This window comes from Phragmites australis, chromosome 16 (genome assembly GCF_958298935.1).
Source record: "Phragmites australis chromosome 16, lpPhrAust1.1, whole genome shotgun sequence".
NCBI classification, from domain to species: domain Eukaryota; kingdom Viridiplantae; phylum Streptophyta; class Magnoliopsida; order Poales; family Poaceae; genus Phragmites; species Phragmites australis.
The window spans coordinates 29,414,667-29,429,065 of NC_084936.1; the positions used below are offsets into that span (position 1 = coordinate 29,414,667).

The 14,399-nt window shown below is 43.5% G+C and overlaps 3 protein-coding genes across 3 annotated transcripts; 2 read left to right on the forward strand and 1 right to left on the reverse strand.

Annotated features, from left to right (window-relative positions):
* Positions 1-1,304: 1,304 nt before the first annotated feature.
* On the forward strand, positions 1,305-4,887 carry LOC133895556 (uncharacterized). Its single transcript, XM_062335968.1, has 6 exons — positions 1,305-1,747; positions 2,444-2,556; positions 2,639-2,774; positions 2,868-2,935; positions 3,696-3,782; positions 4,555-4,887. Exons 1-6 carry the CDS (start codon positions 1,393-1,395, stop codon positions 4,630-4,632), a joined length of 837 nt encoding a protein of 278 aa, XP_062191952.1. The 5' UTR covers positions 1,305-1,392; the 3' UTR covers positions 4,633-4,887.
* Positions 4,888-5,007: 120 nt separating this feature from the next.
* On the reverse strand, positions 5,008-5,913 carry LOC133895232 (uncharacterized). The gene has a single exon (XM_062335386.1). It carries the CDS (start codon positions 5,911-5,913, stop codon positions 5,008-5,010), a length of 906 nt encoding a protein of 301 aa, XP_062191370.1.
* An 882-nt stretch (positions 5,914-6,795) lies between these two features.
* Positions 6,796-14,333, forward strand: LOC133895439 (peptidyl-prolyl cis-trans isomerase CYP71). Its single transcript, XM_062335746.1, has 14 exons — positions 6,796-7,158; positions 7,250-7,335; positions 7,649-7,737; positions 7,940-8,179; positions 8,271-8,392; positions 8,864-8,939; positions 9,394-9,501; positions 9,604-9,780; positions 10,127-10,344; positions 10,497-10,629; positions 10,806-11,029; positions 13,202-13,355; positions 13,452-13,554; positions 13,847-14,333. Exons 1-13 carry the CDS (start codon positions 6,911-6,913, stop codon positions 13,533-13,535), a joined length of 1,959 nt encoding a protein of 652 aa, XP_062191730.1. The 5' UTR covers positions 6,796-6,910; the 3' UTR covers positions 13,536-13,554; positions 13,847-14,333.
* The last annotated feature ends 66 nt before the right edge of the window (positions 14,334-14,399 follow it).

Here is a 14,399-nt window from a genome sequence, read left to right on the forward strand (position 1 = left end):
AAGCTCCTCAAGTCTTTAGAAACTGCATAAATGATGTGTACTGCTATATTTTAAATGTATTACCTCAGTAATACTTTGTTATTGAATATATTGTAGTTTATTAATCTTTTTTATTTATTCCTTGCAAATATTTTATTTGCAAATTACTTATAGGAATAAATATCTTTCTACATTTATTTTATATTTAAGCCTCAAATACATTTAAATAATTCATAGAAAATCAATGCAAAATGCTTATAAATTGGTGACTACCTTCTATCATATTGGCAAAACACAAGCCATGGAGTCTATGACATTGGTTGCAATTGTAGTGTCGCCCGTTTCATGGGACATAATTCATGCTCACAGCAACGATTTATTTGCCCACTGCTGTGAGGTCTACACTATATTGTATAATGACATGGTGATTATCTTTATTGTGTCTACCAATATTTATTAGTACAAACTATATCTTTTGGCTGTGACTGTAGCTTCACCCATTCCATTAGGAGCAGAGTTCAAGATATTAGCAACAACTTGGTTGCTTATCCTATATAGAAGGTCTACACCTATAGTCATTCATGACTTATATTGACTAGTATTTTTGCTCAATTATAATATTTGCATATTATTTAATTACTCTCATAGCAAATTAATATATTTATTGTCATTTCATGTATAATATGATTGATATTTTCAAAAAGGAATCTACGGAACTTGCAGTGGGTAAGAGCAACTATCGAACCCAGGCTATGGACGTCAAAATCAATTTGTTGGCCCAGGGTCTCAGTGCCACCACCACTAAACCTCATCCAGATGCTCCGGCTATTGCTAACATATACAAATATGCAACTTTGCATTTTTTGCGATAGCACATCCATCTAGATTTTAAAACTGAGTATTTAATAAAGGAAGATCCACTCACTCTTTGGATCTCTCTCGACAAGAGATATGATTAACAAAGAGCGATAATGCTACCCAAAGCACTATACGAATAGTCACCCATTCGTTTTCAGGACTATAAGTCTGTAGCCGCTTACAATTCTGAGGTCCATAAAATCTACTCAAAATTGAGATTCTGTGATTAATTGGTCTCGAATGCTGATATAATCGTGAAAAAGTTTATCATTCCATGTGTAAGTGATATTGTTTGAATTTGATACTACCACCGTCGAATAGAATAGTAGAGGCTGGAATCGGGGTGTAATCGAGCCATTCCTTTACATTACGTTACCCGACTTGGAGGGCGCATTCAGTAATCCGTCAGCCAACGGCGAAGGCGTCTCCCACCCCCAAGCCGCTCCGGAACCCGTGACCGGAACCCGCGCCAGCCACTCACTGGCAAATCTCACTCCTCGTTCACAGTCCACACAACTCCCGTGCCGCGCGCCCACGCTTGCGGCGGCGGCGATCATGGCTGGAGCCGTCGCTCCCTCGCTCGTCGCGGTGAGGAGCAGCAGCTCCACCTCCACCGCCGCGGCCTCCTCGTTGGCTCCGAACCCGACAACGCGAGGACGAGACCCGCTTACCAGGAGGCGCAAGGCTCCTCCTCCTCTCCCACTTGTCCCACGTGCCGCCACCAATCGTCACGGGCACGGCTGCCGCAGCGCACCACAACGCACCACCAGTCTTTGCCAGGCTCTAAACCCTCGCCTCCGATTCGCAGCGGCGGCGGCGGCGGCGGAGGGGATGGCTGCGGAGGCGAGTACGGCGGAGCCGGCAGCGGGGGCTGAGGCGAAGCCCTTCGCCGTCCTCTTCGTTTGCCTCGGTGAATCCCCTGAACACTAGCCTCTCTTCACCTCTGTCTCCGTGCCCGTGCGAGGATTTGAACCGATTCGAGTCGCTCGAAATCTCTACCGATCCCCGATTGTCCTTGCGTGTCTGTGGATTGTACTTACCTGCTGCTGTTTCGTCTAATAGCCCTTCTGTAGCTATGCTCGCTTGTGTTACCAACTTAGATCCACAGCTACTGTTGGTGAAAGCACGAATTGGAAGCTAATTCTCACATCTTATCTGCCGTATGATTTCGAGATTTCGCTATTTGGACATGCAATTTGCCCAACCTTTGTTTTTACTCCCTGCTGCATGACTAAGAATTCAGATGATTTGATCTAAGCATCCTAACGCTTAGCAGTTGTGTGTAGTCATAGTTCAACTATGCAAGTGCTGGATGTATCAGTGCACGAGCTGTATGACTTCAGGCGTTGGATGCTAATGTATAGCATCTTGTTCCCATGCATTTGCGATGTAGTGCTTGCTTTCTCAAAGCGTACGATCGCGCATTGGTTTTTGCGTGTGCTTATTTGCCCATGTGTGCATTGGCATGCTTAGGTGATAGTTCAATAGAGGATAATCTCATCACACTGCCTTATCTTAGTTGATTGCGTGTTACAGTGCAGAGGTGCCTGATACATATGTGCACTGCATTTATCTGTTCTGCGCTTGATGTAAACTATGTGTACAGGGAACATTTGCCGGAGCCCAGCAGCTGAGGCTGTGTTCCGGAACCTTGTAAGCAAGCGTGGGCTTGACTCCAAATTTCACATAGATTCTGCCGGTACCATCGGATATCATGAGGTTGTACCCTGTATTTGCTCATTTATACATTTTCCCAGTTAAGTGATGGCATTAGCACTGACGTGGTGTTCCTTGGATTCAGGGTAATAAGGCAGACTCAAGGATGAGATCAGCTTCGAAGAAGCGGGGGATTGAGGTGACCTCAATATCCAGGCCTATTAGACCCACAGATTTCCGTGATTTCGATCTTATCCTTGCAATGGACAGGCAGAATTATGGTTCTCTCTCAGTCCCTGTTATTTGTGTTTCAGTACCTCTGCATTTTTTTTATGCATGCTGCTTGATACATTTTCATTTTGAACAATATGCAGAAGATATATTGAACGCATTTGAGAGATGGAGACATAGGGAGCCCCTCCCTGACAGTGCACCCAATAAGGTTAGCATGTTCGACATTTAGTTCAAATTGTCTCATGCAATCATGGCAAACTACAATTCATCCCATATGCGTTTGTTTGGTCATTTCAGTTTTCAAGATACATACTCTTAACCCTTGATATTAGAAACAAAAATGAGCCATGGGAACACTTGTGGGCAAACAAATACCACCAGGAACTAGTAAACTGAACATCTATGTTACTTTCTTTCCATATGTTTTTTGCTGTCTATACAATGATATAGCACAGCCAGTCAGCCATGTTCGTATATTTAAACGTGACAATAGGTGAAAGACTATGCAACTTTGCCATTCATTCCCCTACCAATCGCCCTCTTGACTCTTGATATTTCTGAAATTTCTTTAGCAAGGTACACTTTATGTTGGCAAGTACATCATTGCTTAATTTTCTACAGCATAGGCGCTTACCAGCTCACATTGCTTGATGCCCGAGAGTGATGCTTATTTTATTTTAGGGGCTTACCTTGGTAACAACACTTGAAAAGTGCAGAGTGAGATTGTGTTTACCACATATCCAGTTATATATGTAAAAGAGCATATCTTCATCGGTTATCCACTTATTTTAATGTAGCTTTAATTGTTGCTGCTTGGTTTTATACAAACTTGTACGGAAATTATTTATCTAATATTGATATTTTTGGTTATCTACTTAAGGTATGCAATAACACTATTTTTTTTTTTGCTGTTGTTATTCATTCTTGAAAGCTCACATCCATGCGATTGTTACTCGTATATTTACTAGGTTAAGCTGATGTGCTCCTACTGCAAGCGACATACTGAGTCCGAAGTCCCAGATCCTTATTATGGAGGCCCTCAGGGATTTGTAAAGGTTAGTAACAGGATGTGCTTGCTAGTCAGTAGTAAGTCTGCAATTGCATTTCCAATCTTATTAGTGGAGATTTTGTCCCAGTGGCCAATGGTTATGAGTGTTGTGGTCCGCATAAAGCTTATTCCTGTCCAATCAAAATAGTGTGTGCATGTACCAGGCGTACCTTTATTTATACCATCACTTTTATCATTTTCAAGCTTATGTGGTGACTGGTGACTGATGACCTGGGATATGCTTGTGCTCTGCTAAGTATTTGTGCATCATGCATTAAATGTAAACGACTCCTGAACTTTACACAGCTTTTGCAAAATCATTACCTGTCAGCATTCTCACTTTTGGAATATGATCGTACCTTATTCTCGAAAGAACATATAATGGCTCATCTGCGAAGAGAACTTAAGTGATTAATCTTCTTCTGATACAAAGAGACAAAAATGCATGTCTAGGCTACTACATTATCTTGGTTGCCCGGAAGGTAGCATGAGCCGCTTACATAAGAAACATCAATAAACTAGAATACGTTAACTAACCACAGAAATAAAAAGCTAGGATTTGTTTGCTGCCATCCTTGATTTCCTGATGCCGCTGAATCACCAATTCACATCTACTCTGAGATTCTCGTACTCAGTGCCATGGATGTAATGATCTTTTTACCATCCTTGCTTTAGTCATGCATTATGTCTACAAAATTGCATAAGATGTACATGGAAAGAACATTTGTGTTCGACATGCTTCTTTTCTTTAATAGGCGATCTTGATGCAATGTTTGCAGGTCTTGGATTTACTGGAGGATGCTTGTGAGTCACTGCTTGATAGCATCGTGGCGGACAATGCAAACATTTCTGCGTGATCGTGGATATATATGATATGTGATCGGGGATATATATGATACATAGGCGACGTAAATGTCCACATTTTCATTCAGACATCTTGTATTGGATGCACGGTTTCCTGTGGGCTGTAGGCCTGTAGCATCTATGCACTACAGGAGTCACTTGATTCCAACATTTATCAGGTACACTGGTGTTGGTCTTGATTTGTATTTGCCATTGTTGTCATGCATTACATTATTATGTTTAATCATGTACTATGTGACACACCAAAAGCACTCTTTTCAACCCAGATAGCCTGGATTGTAACAATCCAAAAGAGCCAGCATACATTTTTCAGACTCTTTGGAACATAGAATTTCATCTATGAATTTGCCAGCGGCCGCCGTCAGTCGTCACTGGCGGTAGCATTGCACATGCAAGAAGAAGCCTCCGGGCGATTGCCCCCTCGCCGCCGTCTCGTCGGCCATCCACAGCCTGCCCTCCTTCTCCGCCCTGGCCTTCACCATGAACTGCGCCCCGGCGCCCGCGCCGTCGCTGCCCCGGCTGCCGAACCACCAGTCGTGCACGTCCCACATGACGTCGACCACCTCGCCGTCGGCCAGCACGGCGGTGCGGTTGCCCCGGAAGCCCCACCCCACCCGCCGAACCTCCGCCACCTTCTCCCCGTCGATGCTCACTCGCAGCTCCCCTTCCCCGGCGCCTCCCCCTCCCCTGCACGCGTGCACGGCCACCTCGTGCTCCTCCCCGCCCTCGCGGAACCTGCACCGAGTGACGTGCGCTGCCGCGGCGCCGCGCAGCTGCTCGCGCCGGCTGAGGAGCGCGCCGAGGCCGGAGCCGAAGCCGAAGTGGCGGGAGAGCTCGCGCGCCGCGCCCCCCGTGCCGAGGAGGAGCGCGAGCTCGGCGTCCGCGATGACGGCGAGGTAATAGTCGCCGTCGGGCTCCGGGGACGAATCGGAGGGGTACTTGGCCTCCGTGGTGTCCCAGTGCACGCCGACGGCCGTGCCGGCGCCGGTGACCAGCGACCTGCTCCCTCGCCTCTTCTGTAGCAAGAGTTGGCTGCTCCTTGCCGAAGACGGCGGCGAGAGGCCATCGTCGAAGGCGACGGCGACGCCGGCTGCTCCGGCGGCGCTCCGGGTCCACGTCACCCGGACGAGCATGTCCTCGCCCGATGGCAGAACTGCCCTGTACACGCTCGTGGTCGCCGCCTGCAGCGACCGGTCGAGCCCGGCGCGGCCGGAGACGGAGGCCGCCGCGCAGACGCCGACAGAGCTGTCACCGAAGCAGGACAGCTCTCTCATTGCTCACCGCCGATCGATCGATCGAAGAATCTGCTACCAACAGCAATGCCGCGAAGGAGAATTTTCTTGCGACGAGGCTACTGCCGCAGGAGGAAACGCGCGCATAGGAGGCGAGGAGAAGAGACGACCGGCATTTTAATTGGCCGGCGTGTCCTTCGCTGAGCTTGCAAAGATATTTCATTTCATTAATTTAATTAGCGGAAAATAGCTTGCAAAGAGATTTCATTTCATTTCATTTGCAAAGAGATTTCAGGTTTGGTCAAATAAGAAATCATTCCTTACTAGTAATATGTTAGGCAAATTATGTTTTCAGCTGTCAATTTGACCAAATTATAGCAAGAACACATGATGATCATATCATGTTCTGGGTTGATACGCTTGACGCCCTAACTCCTAACCAAGCACATGCTTTTTTTATATATTAATTTCTGGCCCCATCCTTTCAGAATTATTGTGAGGAATGGGTTGTTTGGCTGGTCGACCAAGGCATGTGCCTAATCGTTCGAATCTAATCTCTTTTTTTTCTTCCCTTGAGATGGTTGGGATACAAATTTTTCCTCGAAACACTATACAAACCGAAAATTTTGGCTGCGAATTAGGCACACCAAAATGCAGCATGCTTCTGAAAACTATTTGATTTTTTATTTTTATATTTTAAAAATAAAAAATTGTAAAAATAGACGTCCATTTAGAAATTCTAAAATAATTTGATAGTATAGAGGATGCTATGATTTAGGATTTTAAAAATTTCAAAAAAAAAATATAATCTATACAATGAGAATAAGAAGATAAATTTTATTGTACCCAGACCGTCAGACTATATACAGTAAAATAATTTGGGCCGCGCTAGCTGGGCCTTCTGGGCCGCCTTCGCCTTCGCCTTCGCGGCCTTTTTGCCAAGAAGCCCTCCTGATTCTTCAAGTACCACCAACTAGTCCTCTACGTTCGCGACGCTTCCCCCCGAATCCCCAGAACCCTAGCGGAGCTCGAGCTCGCGATGGCGTCGCCGAGCGAGACGACGGCGAGCTCTACCATAACGAGCGCGGCGGTAGACGGCTGTGGAGAGCACGAGAGCAAGCGGGAGCACGGCAATGGCGCGGTTGCCACCCCCACCGTGGGGCAGGGGCAGCAGCAGGAGCAGGAGGAGGTGATGGTCGGGCCGGGGCCGGCGCCGGCGCGGCAGCGGCAGAAGCGCCCGCTCCAGTTCGAGCAGGCGTTCCTCGACGCTCTCCCCTCCGCCGCCATGTGCGTATTCTCTTCTCGCTGTTTAGGGTCAGGATTTGGGAGGGCGAGCTTGTTGCTGCGGGGTGGCTGACGGCAGTGGTTGGTTTCGCAGGTACGAGAAGAGCTATATGCATCGGGACGTCGTCACCCACGTCGCCGTCTCTCCTGCCGACTTCTTCATCACCGGGAGCGCAGATGGTGATCTCTCCGACACTCTCGTCTCAGCGTCATATCTTATTTCGTGTGTAATAGTGGTTCGTGGCAGTAGATGGATTAGCTTTAGCTAGCTGCTACCTGTGCTGAATTTTATGATTTGCCAGCAAGATATGCTGAAATGTCAAGCTATTATATGCTGTGATTGCTGTGGATTCAACTTTAGTGCTTAATGGATTACTCTGTTTGAAGAGTTTGGGTCTATGGAAGAATAAATTTTTATTGAGCTTATTGGGAACGCTATCTGTTGCAGTTTCTGAGATGGTGGCTTAATTGGCCTTCTTTTCTTCTTTTCTAGGGCACCTGAAGTTTTGGAAGAAGAAACCTGCTGGGATTGAATTTGCTAAACATTTTCGGTCTCATCTCAGTCCCATCGAAGGCTTAGCTGTGAGTGCGCACATTCTTAAGTTCATTTCCTCGACGAAGAGGAAGTTGTTACATTCATGTGACTTATCTTATGCCACATACAGTGTTTTTTTTTGTGATTAAACATAAGGTGTTTTTTGGCTTGCTTGTTGCTACTCTTAGTTATCGCTCCTACCTGTGTAATACGAACAACTGCAAATTATAGCATGATTCAGTATTGCAGGTGAGTGTTGATGGCTTACTTTGCTGCACGATATCCAGCGATCAGTCTGTGAAGATATATGATGTTGTAAACTATGACATGATGTTCATGATGCGTCTTCCATTTGTTCCTGGGGCTATTGAGTGGGTTTATCGAGAAGGGGATGTTAAACCAAAACTTGCTGTTAGTGACAGAAATACCTCATTTGTTCACATATATGATACTCATTCTGGTTCAAACGATCCAGTCATATCCAAAGAGGTATTATCTTGTTGTCTTCCATGTTTGTTTGTATAATTTCTGTGAATTTACAAGAGGATACCTACTTTATGAGTTTCTTCTTTAACTGCAGATTCATACTGGGCCTGTCAAAGTTATGAAATATAACCATGCACACGATGTTGTGATATCTGCTGACGCCAAAGGACTGTTGGAATACTGGTCTCCATCTACCCTAAAGTTTCCAGAACATGAGTATGTTGCTGCCCCTTTGCAGTCATTTTCAATATTATGTAGCATTGTAGCTTCGTTTATCTTTGCCAAAACATTATCCTATTGTTCAGATGAACCACTGCAAGTTTGAGCACATGTTTGCATCTTCCACTACTTTTGCTGAAAACATCGTAACTGGAACAACATACCAGATAGTATATGTTCATTGCAGTGAGATCTAATTAGGTCCTATTATATTTGGTAAAAATGCAATTGTTCAAGGAATAACATAATTAATGTCTCAGCTTTAATCTTGTTCTGAATCACTTCCTTGCTTGACAACAGCCTACCTAGTTGTTTCTGGTTTGGACTTTCCCCTTTTTCCCCATCTTTTGTGAATCCTAGACAGCATGTTCCTATGATTTCCTTTGTAATAGCTGTTCATTTTCCCCCCTTGGTGAACGCATAAACTTAGACTTACCAACACTCAATGTTGCTATTTGCTTTGTGCAGGGTGAGGTTTCGTCTGAAAACGGACACAAATCTATTTGAAATTGCAAAATGTAAGACGAGTGTGTCTGCTATCGAGGTACTTTTTATATTCCTAAAATGATTTACATATATTTTTTTCTTCATTCATAGAATAATTAGGCACACAATTGGACAACAATGAGCTTGAACTTGAATGCTTTGCAGCAGAATAAGGGTATTCCCACTGAGATTATACTGCTATGCAACATGATTTTCCTTTTTGATTTTATTCTAACAGTAGTTTGATGACAGGGGTATCTGAATTTGTAAGACTTTGGACTTGGCATATCCATCTTATCTTATTATTTATGGATAGAGATAGATCACTATATTCTGAACTGTGTATGATTAGCTGAAAGAAAAAATGATATCGAAGTAAATCACTGGACACAATAAACTCGGTCTATTGTGTTGTCAAATCTGACACTTCATAGAAACGATGGTCTGATGGCCAGTCTTATCCTTCAGATTGTACATTGAATAACTCTGCTAAATGAGCTGGTTGTTTTCAGGTGAGCAACGATGGCGCTCAATTTGCCATCACATCTCCTGATCGTAGGATACGGGTATTTTGGTTCAAAACTGGGAAACTAAGACGTGTATATGATGAGTCCCTTGAGGTAAGAAGCTTCTCATTTATTTTCTCATGGCAGAGATAATCTTGTAAAGTACACATAAATTCATTTTGATTCTTATTTTCAATTGAATATTATCATTTGTAGGTGGCACAAGATCTTCAAAGAAGTGATGTTCCATTGTATCATCTTGACGCTATTGATTTTGGGCGCCGAATGGCTGTTGAGAAGGAAATAGAGAAGACAGAAAATGTTCCACAACCTAATGCTGTATTTGATGAGAGCTGCAACTTTCTTATTTATGCTACCCTTTTGGGCATAAAGGTATGCTAATTTGGTGCACTGTGTTCTTGAATAGTATTAGACCATTTATATTGTATATAATTATTTTTATTACATTTTAAAGAACCTATTGAGTACGAACACTGGGGCCTTAGTAGTCGCCTCTGAAGTACAAAGTGAAAAGCAAAGAAGTCTTGCAGTATCTTGGTTCCCTATGTGTCTAGCTGGGGCTCATCATATATGTCTAGCTGGGGTTCATATATGTCTAAATGGATAATCATCGTGCCATGCTCATATAGTGGTAGCATTATGTACTTTTTTCGCCATTTTTTGCTATTGAACTGAACAACTTGCTGTAAAACTTACTATCCTTATCATACATGTGCAGATTGTAAACTTGCACACAAATAAGGTTTCCCGCATCCTGGGAAAGGTAGAGAACAATGAAAGGTATCTGAAAATTGCTCTATACCAAGGCGACAATGGCAACAAGAAGGTTAGAAAAATTCCTTCAGTAGCTGCCAATGTCAATGATAGCAAGGAACCTTTATCAGACCCAACACTGCTATGTTGCGCTTTCAAGAAGCATCGAATATATCTCTTTAGGTATGCCATTCTATCATCTCTGGAGAGTTTTTCATTGGCTGGTTTCTGCTTTTGCATAGTGACTTCCTCTTTGAAAGTTTGCTCATATATGTTATATTGTTATTTCTTATTTCAAGTGTAACATGCTGCTGCTGTTTTTGTTTTCATACCAGTCGTAGGGAACCTGAGGAGCCCGAAGATGCAACTAAGGGTAGAGATGTTTTCAACGAAAAACCACCACCAGAAGAGCTTTTGGCTGTATCAGATTTAGGAAAGACTGCTACAACATCATTGCCTGATAGTTTGGTATGGTTTCTAGATGATATATGTGTTGTTTTTGTTACTCCTTTGTTGGATGGAAATTTGATATTTGAATTGTTTTCTCAAACATTGCTTGTCTTGTGACTTGTCAGTGCTTGAAGTATCTTGATTAGTTTTTTCCCCCTGGATCACCTGCATTTAATAAGTACATCATATTTCAGGTGCTGCATACTTCTATGGGTGACATTCACTTGAGACTATATCCAGAAGAGTGTCCAAAAACTGTGGAGAACTTCACTACCCATTGCCGGAACGGTTATTATGACAATCTAATATTTCATCGTGTAATTAAAGGATTCATGATTCAGACTGGGGATCCTTTGGGGGATGGCACTGGTGGGCAATCTATCTGGGGCACGGAATTCGAAGATGAATTTCACAAAAGGTATTTTAGTTCTTTGTTCCTCCCATAGCCATACAAATAGGAGTATTTGTTCTGCATCTTAATATACTATGTAGTTAACCAGGGGTTCTATAAGTTCTTTAACCACAAAATCTCTATTTCTCACTTCCTTAAGTCCAAAATACATGTATTCATTTTGCTTTTCATTATCTCCAAGGTACAACGTTGACCACTAACTTTTATTGTAGTAGCTTGTTTAGAAAACAGAGACTGTTATGAAAATATTTTTCATCTTGATCTGTTGGCTCCATTTTGATGTGACCAACCTATACAACAACAGCAACAACAAAGCCTTTGTGCCAAGCAAGTTGGGTTAGGCTAGAGATGAAACCCACAAGATCTAACTAAAAAGATGATGAGAAAACAATAATGGTAATAAATATAATAGTAATAGTAAAAAATAAAAGTAATAACGGTATGTGGATTGCTTCCACGTGCTTCTATCTGTAGATAGTTCTTTAGAGATATTCCATTCCTTCAAGTTTCTCTTTATAGACTCCTCCCATGTTAAGTTTGGTCGATCCTTGCCTCTCCACATTATCAGCGCGCATCAGTATTACGTTATGCACATGTGACTCTGGAGGCCTCCGTTGGATATATCCAAACCATCTCAACTGATGTTGGATAAGCTTTTCTTCAATTGACGCTAACCCTAGCATAACGTATATCATTATTTCGGATCCGATCCTTTCTTGTATGGGCACAAATCCATTGCTACATACGTATCTTTGCTACACTTAACTGTTGGACATGTCGCCTTTTAGTTGGCCAACATTCGGCGCCATACAACACCATGGGTCGAATCGCCGTCCTATAGAATTTACCTTTTAGCTTTTGTAGCACATTCTTGTCACAAAGGATGCCAGAAGCTTGGCGTCATTTCATCTATCTGGCTTTGATTCTATGACTAACATCTTCATCGATGTCACCATCCATCTGTAGCATCGATCTCAAATATCGAAAGGTATCCTTTTTGGGAAACATCTCTCTAATGAAACTAACACCTTCTCCCTCATGCCTAGTATCACCGAAATCACACTTCATATACTCGGTTTTAGTCCTACTAAGTCTAAAACCTTTTTATTTTAAAGTATATCTCCCATAGTCACTAGAATTTCAGATCGATCGGGTTGAGGAACGGGGTCACGGGACGCGGGTCGACATCAAACAAAAATATGGTATGAAGGGGGTATACCTCCTCGGGACGTCAAATTACGATGCGGAACGCGACTCCAATTCATCCGGGTTGATGAGCTGTAATATGCCAAAATAGAAGAAAAAAATAGAAGAGAAAGGGAGATGAGATGGGTTGCCATCTTCTGGCCCATCCAGCCCATCAAAATTATATTTTATCCTAACCCACCTCTATCCCCTTTGCCCAAGCTGCCTCAGTCCCACCTCACCTCCCCTCCTGTGTAAACTGCATCATGTCGCCTCTTCTCCGCTCTCCACGCCCTCCCCTCCCCTCCAATCCCTTCGCCACGCTGGCAAGGTTGTTGCCGGGGTTACGTGAGCCCAGCTTGGAGGAGCATAAGGAGTTGAAGGTGGAGGGACCCAATCTAGGCGGCTTGGCATGTGTGGTGGTCAGATCTGCTGGTGCTGGGTTCGGACGGGCGGTGAAACCATGCTCCGTGATGCCTTCGAGTACTACTCCACCATTGTCGCTGTCAAGGTCCGCTCCCCTCCGCCCCCCTCTCTTTAGTTCTTGTGACTACTCCCCTGGGTTCAGTGCGGTGCGGTGCGGAGAGGCGTGTTACGGTGCGGTGACCCATCCAGATTAGGGATGTCGACCCTGACCCTCGAATTGGGTCGACGTCCTGGGGTCGCGGCATTGACCCCGACCCCTGTGACTATGATATCTCCGCAACTCCAATTTCCTATTAACCCCTATCCTACTCTTGTCAACTAGCACCACATCGTCAGCAAAGAGCATACATGAAGGGATATCTCCCTGAATGTCCTCTGTGACTTCATCCATCACCAAAGCAAATAAATAAGGGTTCGTGGCCAACCTATACAGTTGAAAATACATATTTTTTTATTGGTGTTAGTTTCTGGTATCCTTGTAAGGATAACACTAGTCATGGTTTTTTAGTATGGTCTTTTATACATATCCCTTCTAATCTAATAGCAATGGTGGTGTTTATCATGCAGTTTGAGGCATGACAGGCCTTTTACGCTTTCCATGGCCAATGCGGGACCTAATACCAATGGTTCTCAGTTCTTTATCACCACTGTGGCAACTCCATGGCTAGATAACAAACACACGGTGTTTGGTAGAGTTGTGAAAGGAATGGATGTTGTCCAGGTATTGAACTTTTGCAAATTCATTTAAGTGGCTTAATGTTCTCTCTGTATTTCTCTTCATTTTCTTTTGTCCTAACTTTATATCTTGTGCTTAAAGCAAATTGAGAAGGTCAAGACTGACAAGAATGACAAGCCATATCAAGATGTAAAGATCTTGAATGTAACAGTTCCCAAGACATAAGCACCCGCCTAATCAATTGGTCCGTGTTTCTCTCTCATTTTCTTGTAGTCCTTGAATATTACCATTAATTTAGGAAATTCGGTTGTTGAGCTTATATTCTGAACAAGGCTTCTTTCATGTGTTTCCATTGGTGATATATTGTGTATACAGAGTGCAGGTTGGCATTGCTCTGTTCATTTGTTTTTTCCTTTAGAATTTTGTTTTCCTTTTGTTCTTGTTTCCCTGTGAGCTATTGTAACCATGTAAATACTAAGTTGGTTAAGGAATGTTACAGGTACGGTCATTATTCTCATTTCATGTGCGTTTTGCAGGGTCGGGACGTTTTCCCTGCACTTTCTTGGTTCTGCAACCTTTTGCTGACTGACAATGCGCTCTCCTCTTACAAGAGCTGTTGCCGTGATGATTTGAGCACACCCTCCGCTGCCTAGAACATCGTCTTATTAGAACAACACAGCTTTCAGAATCGATGATGCCTCGGGTGTTCTCTGAGAAATTTAGTTAGCCGTCTGTCCAGAATCATGGAGAAAAGGGTTTGTATTTGTAACACCGAATTAATCTTGCAGGGTAAATTGAAAAATGTGATGTAACACCGAAAAGGGTTTGTATTTGTAACACGGGAGTTCTGGCAGTGGCATGAGGAATGATTCGTCCAGTAAAACAATGTCCGTGTGGGCCAATCGAGTTGCTGTGATGCTGCTGGTAATGGTTGAAGTTGCCGTGAAACTCCCGTGTGTCCCTATTGAAATTTTGCTGTTTAAATTGCAAGACTAGTCGATTGAAGTATTGAACCGTTGGTAGCGTGTGGACTTGTAACCATCATAGTTGCCGTCCGGATGAATCTGTTTAGACGATGCATCATGTTAA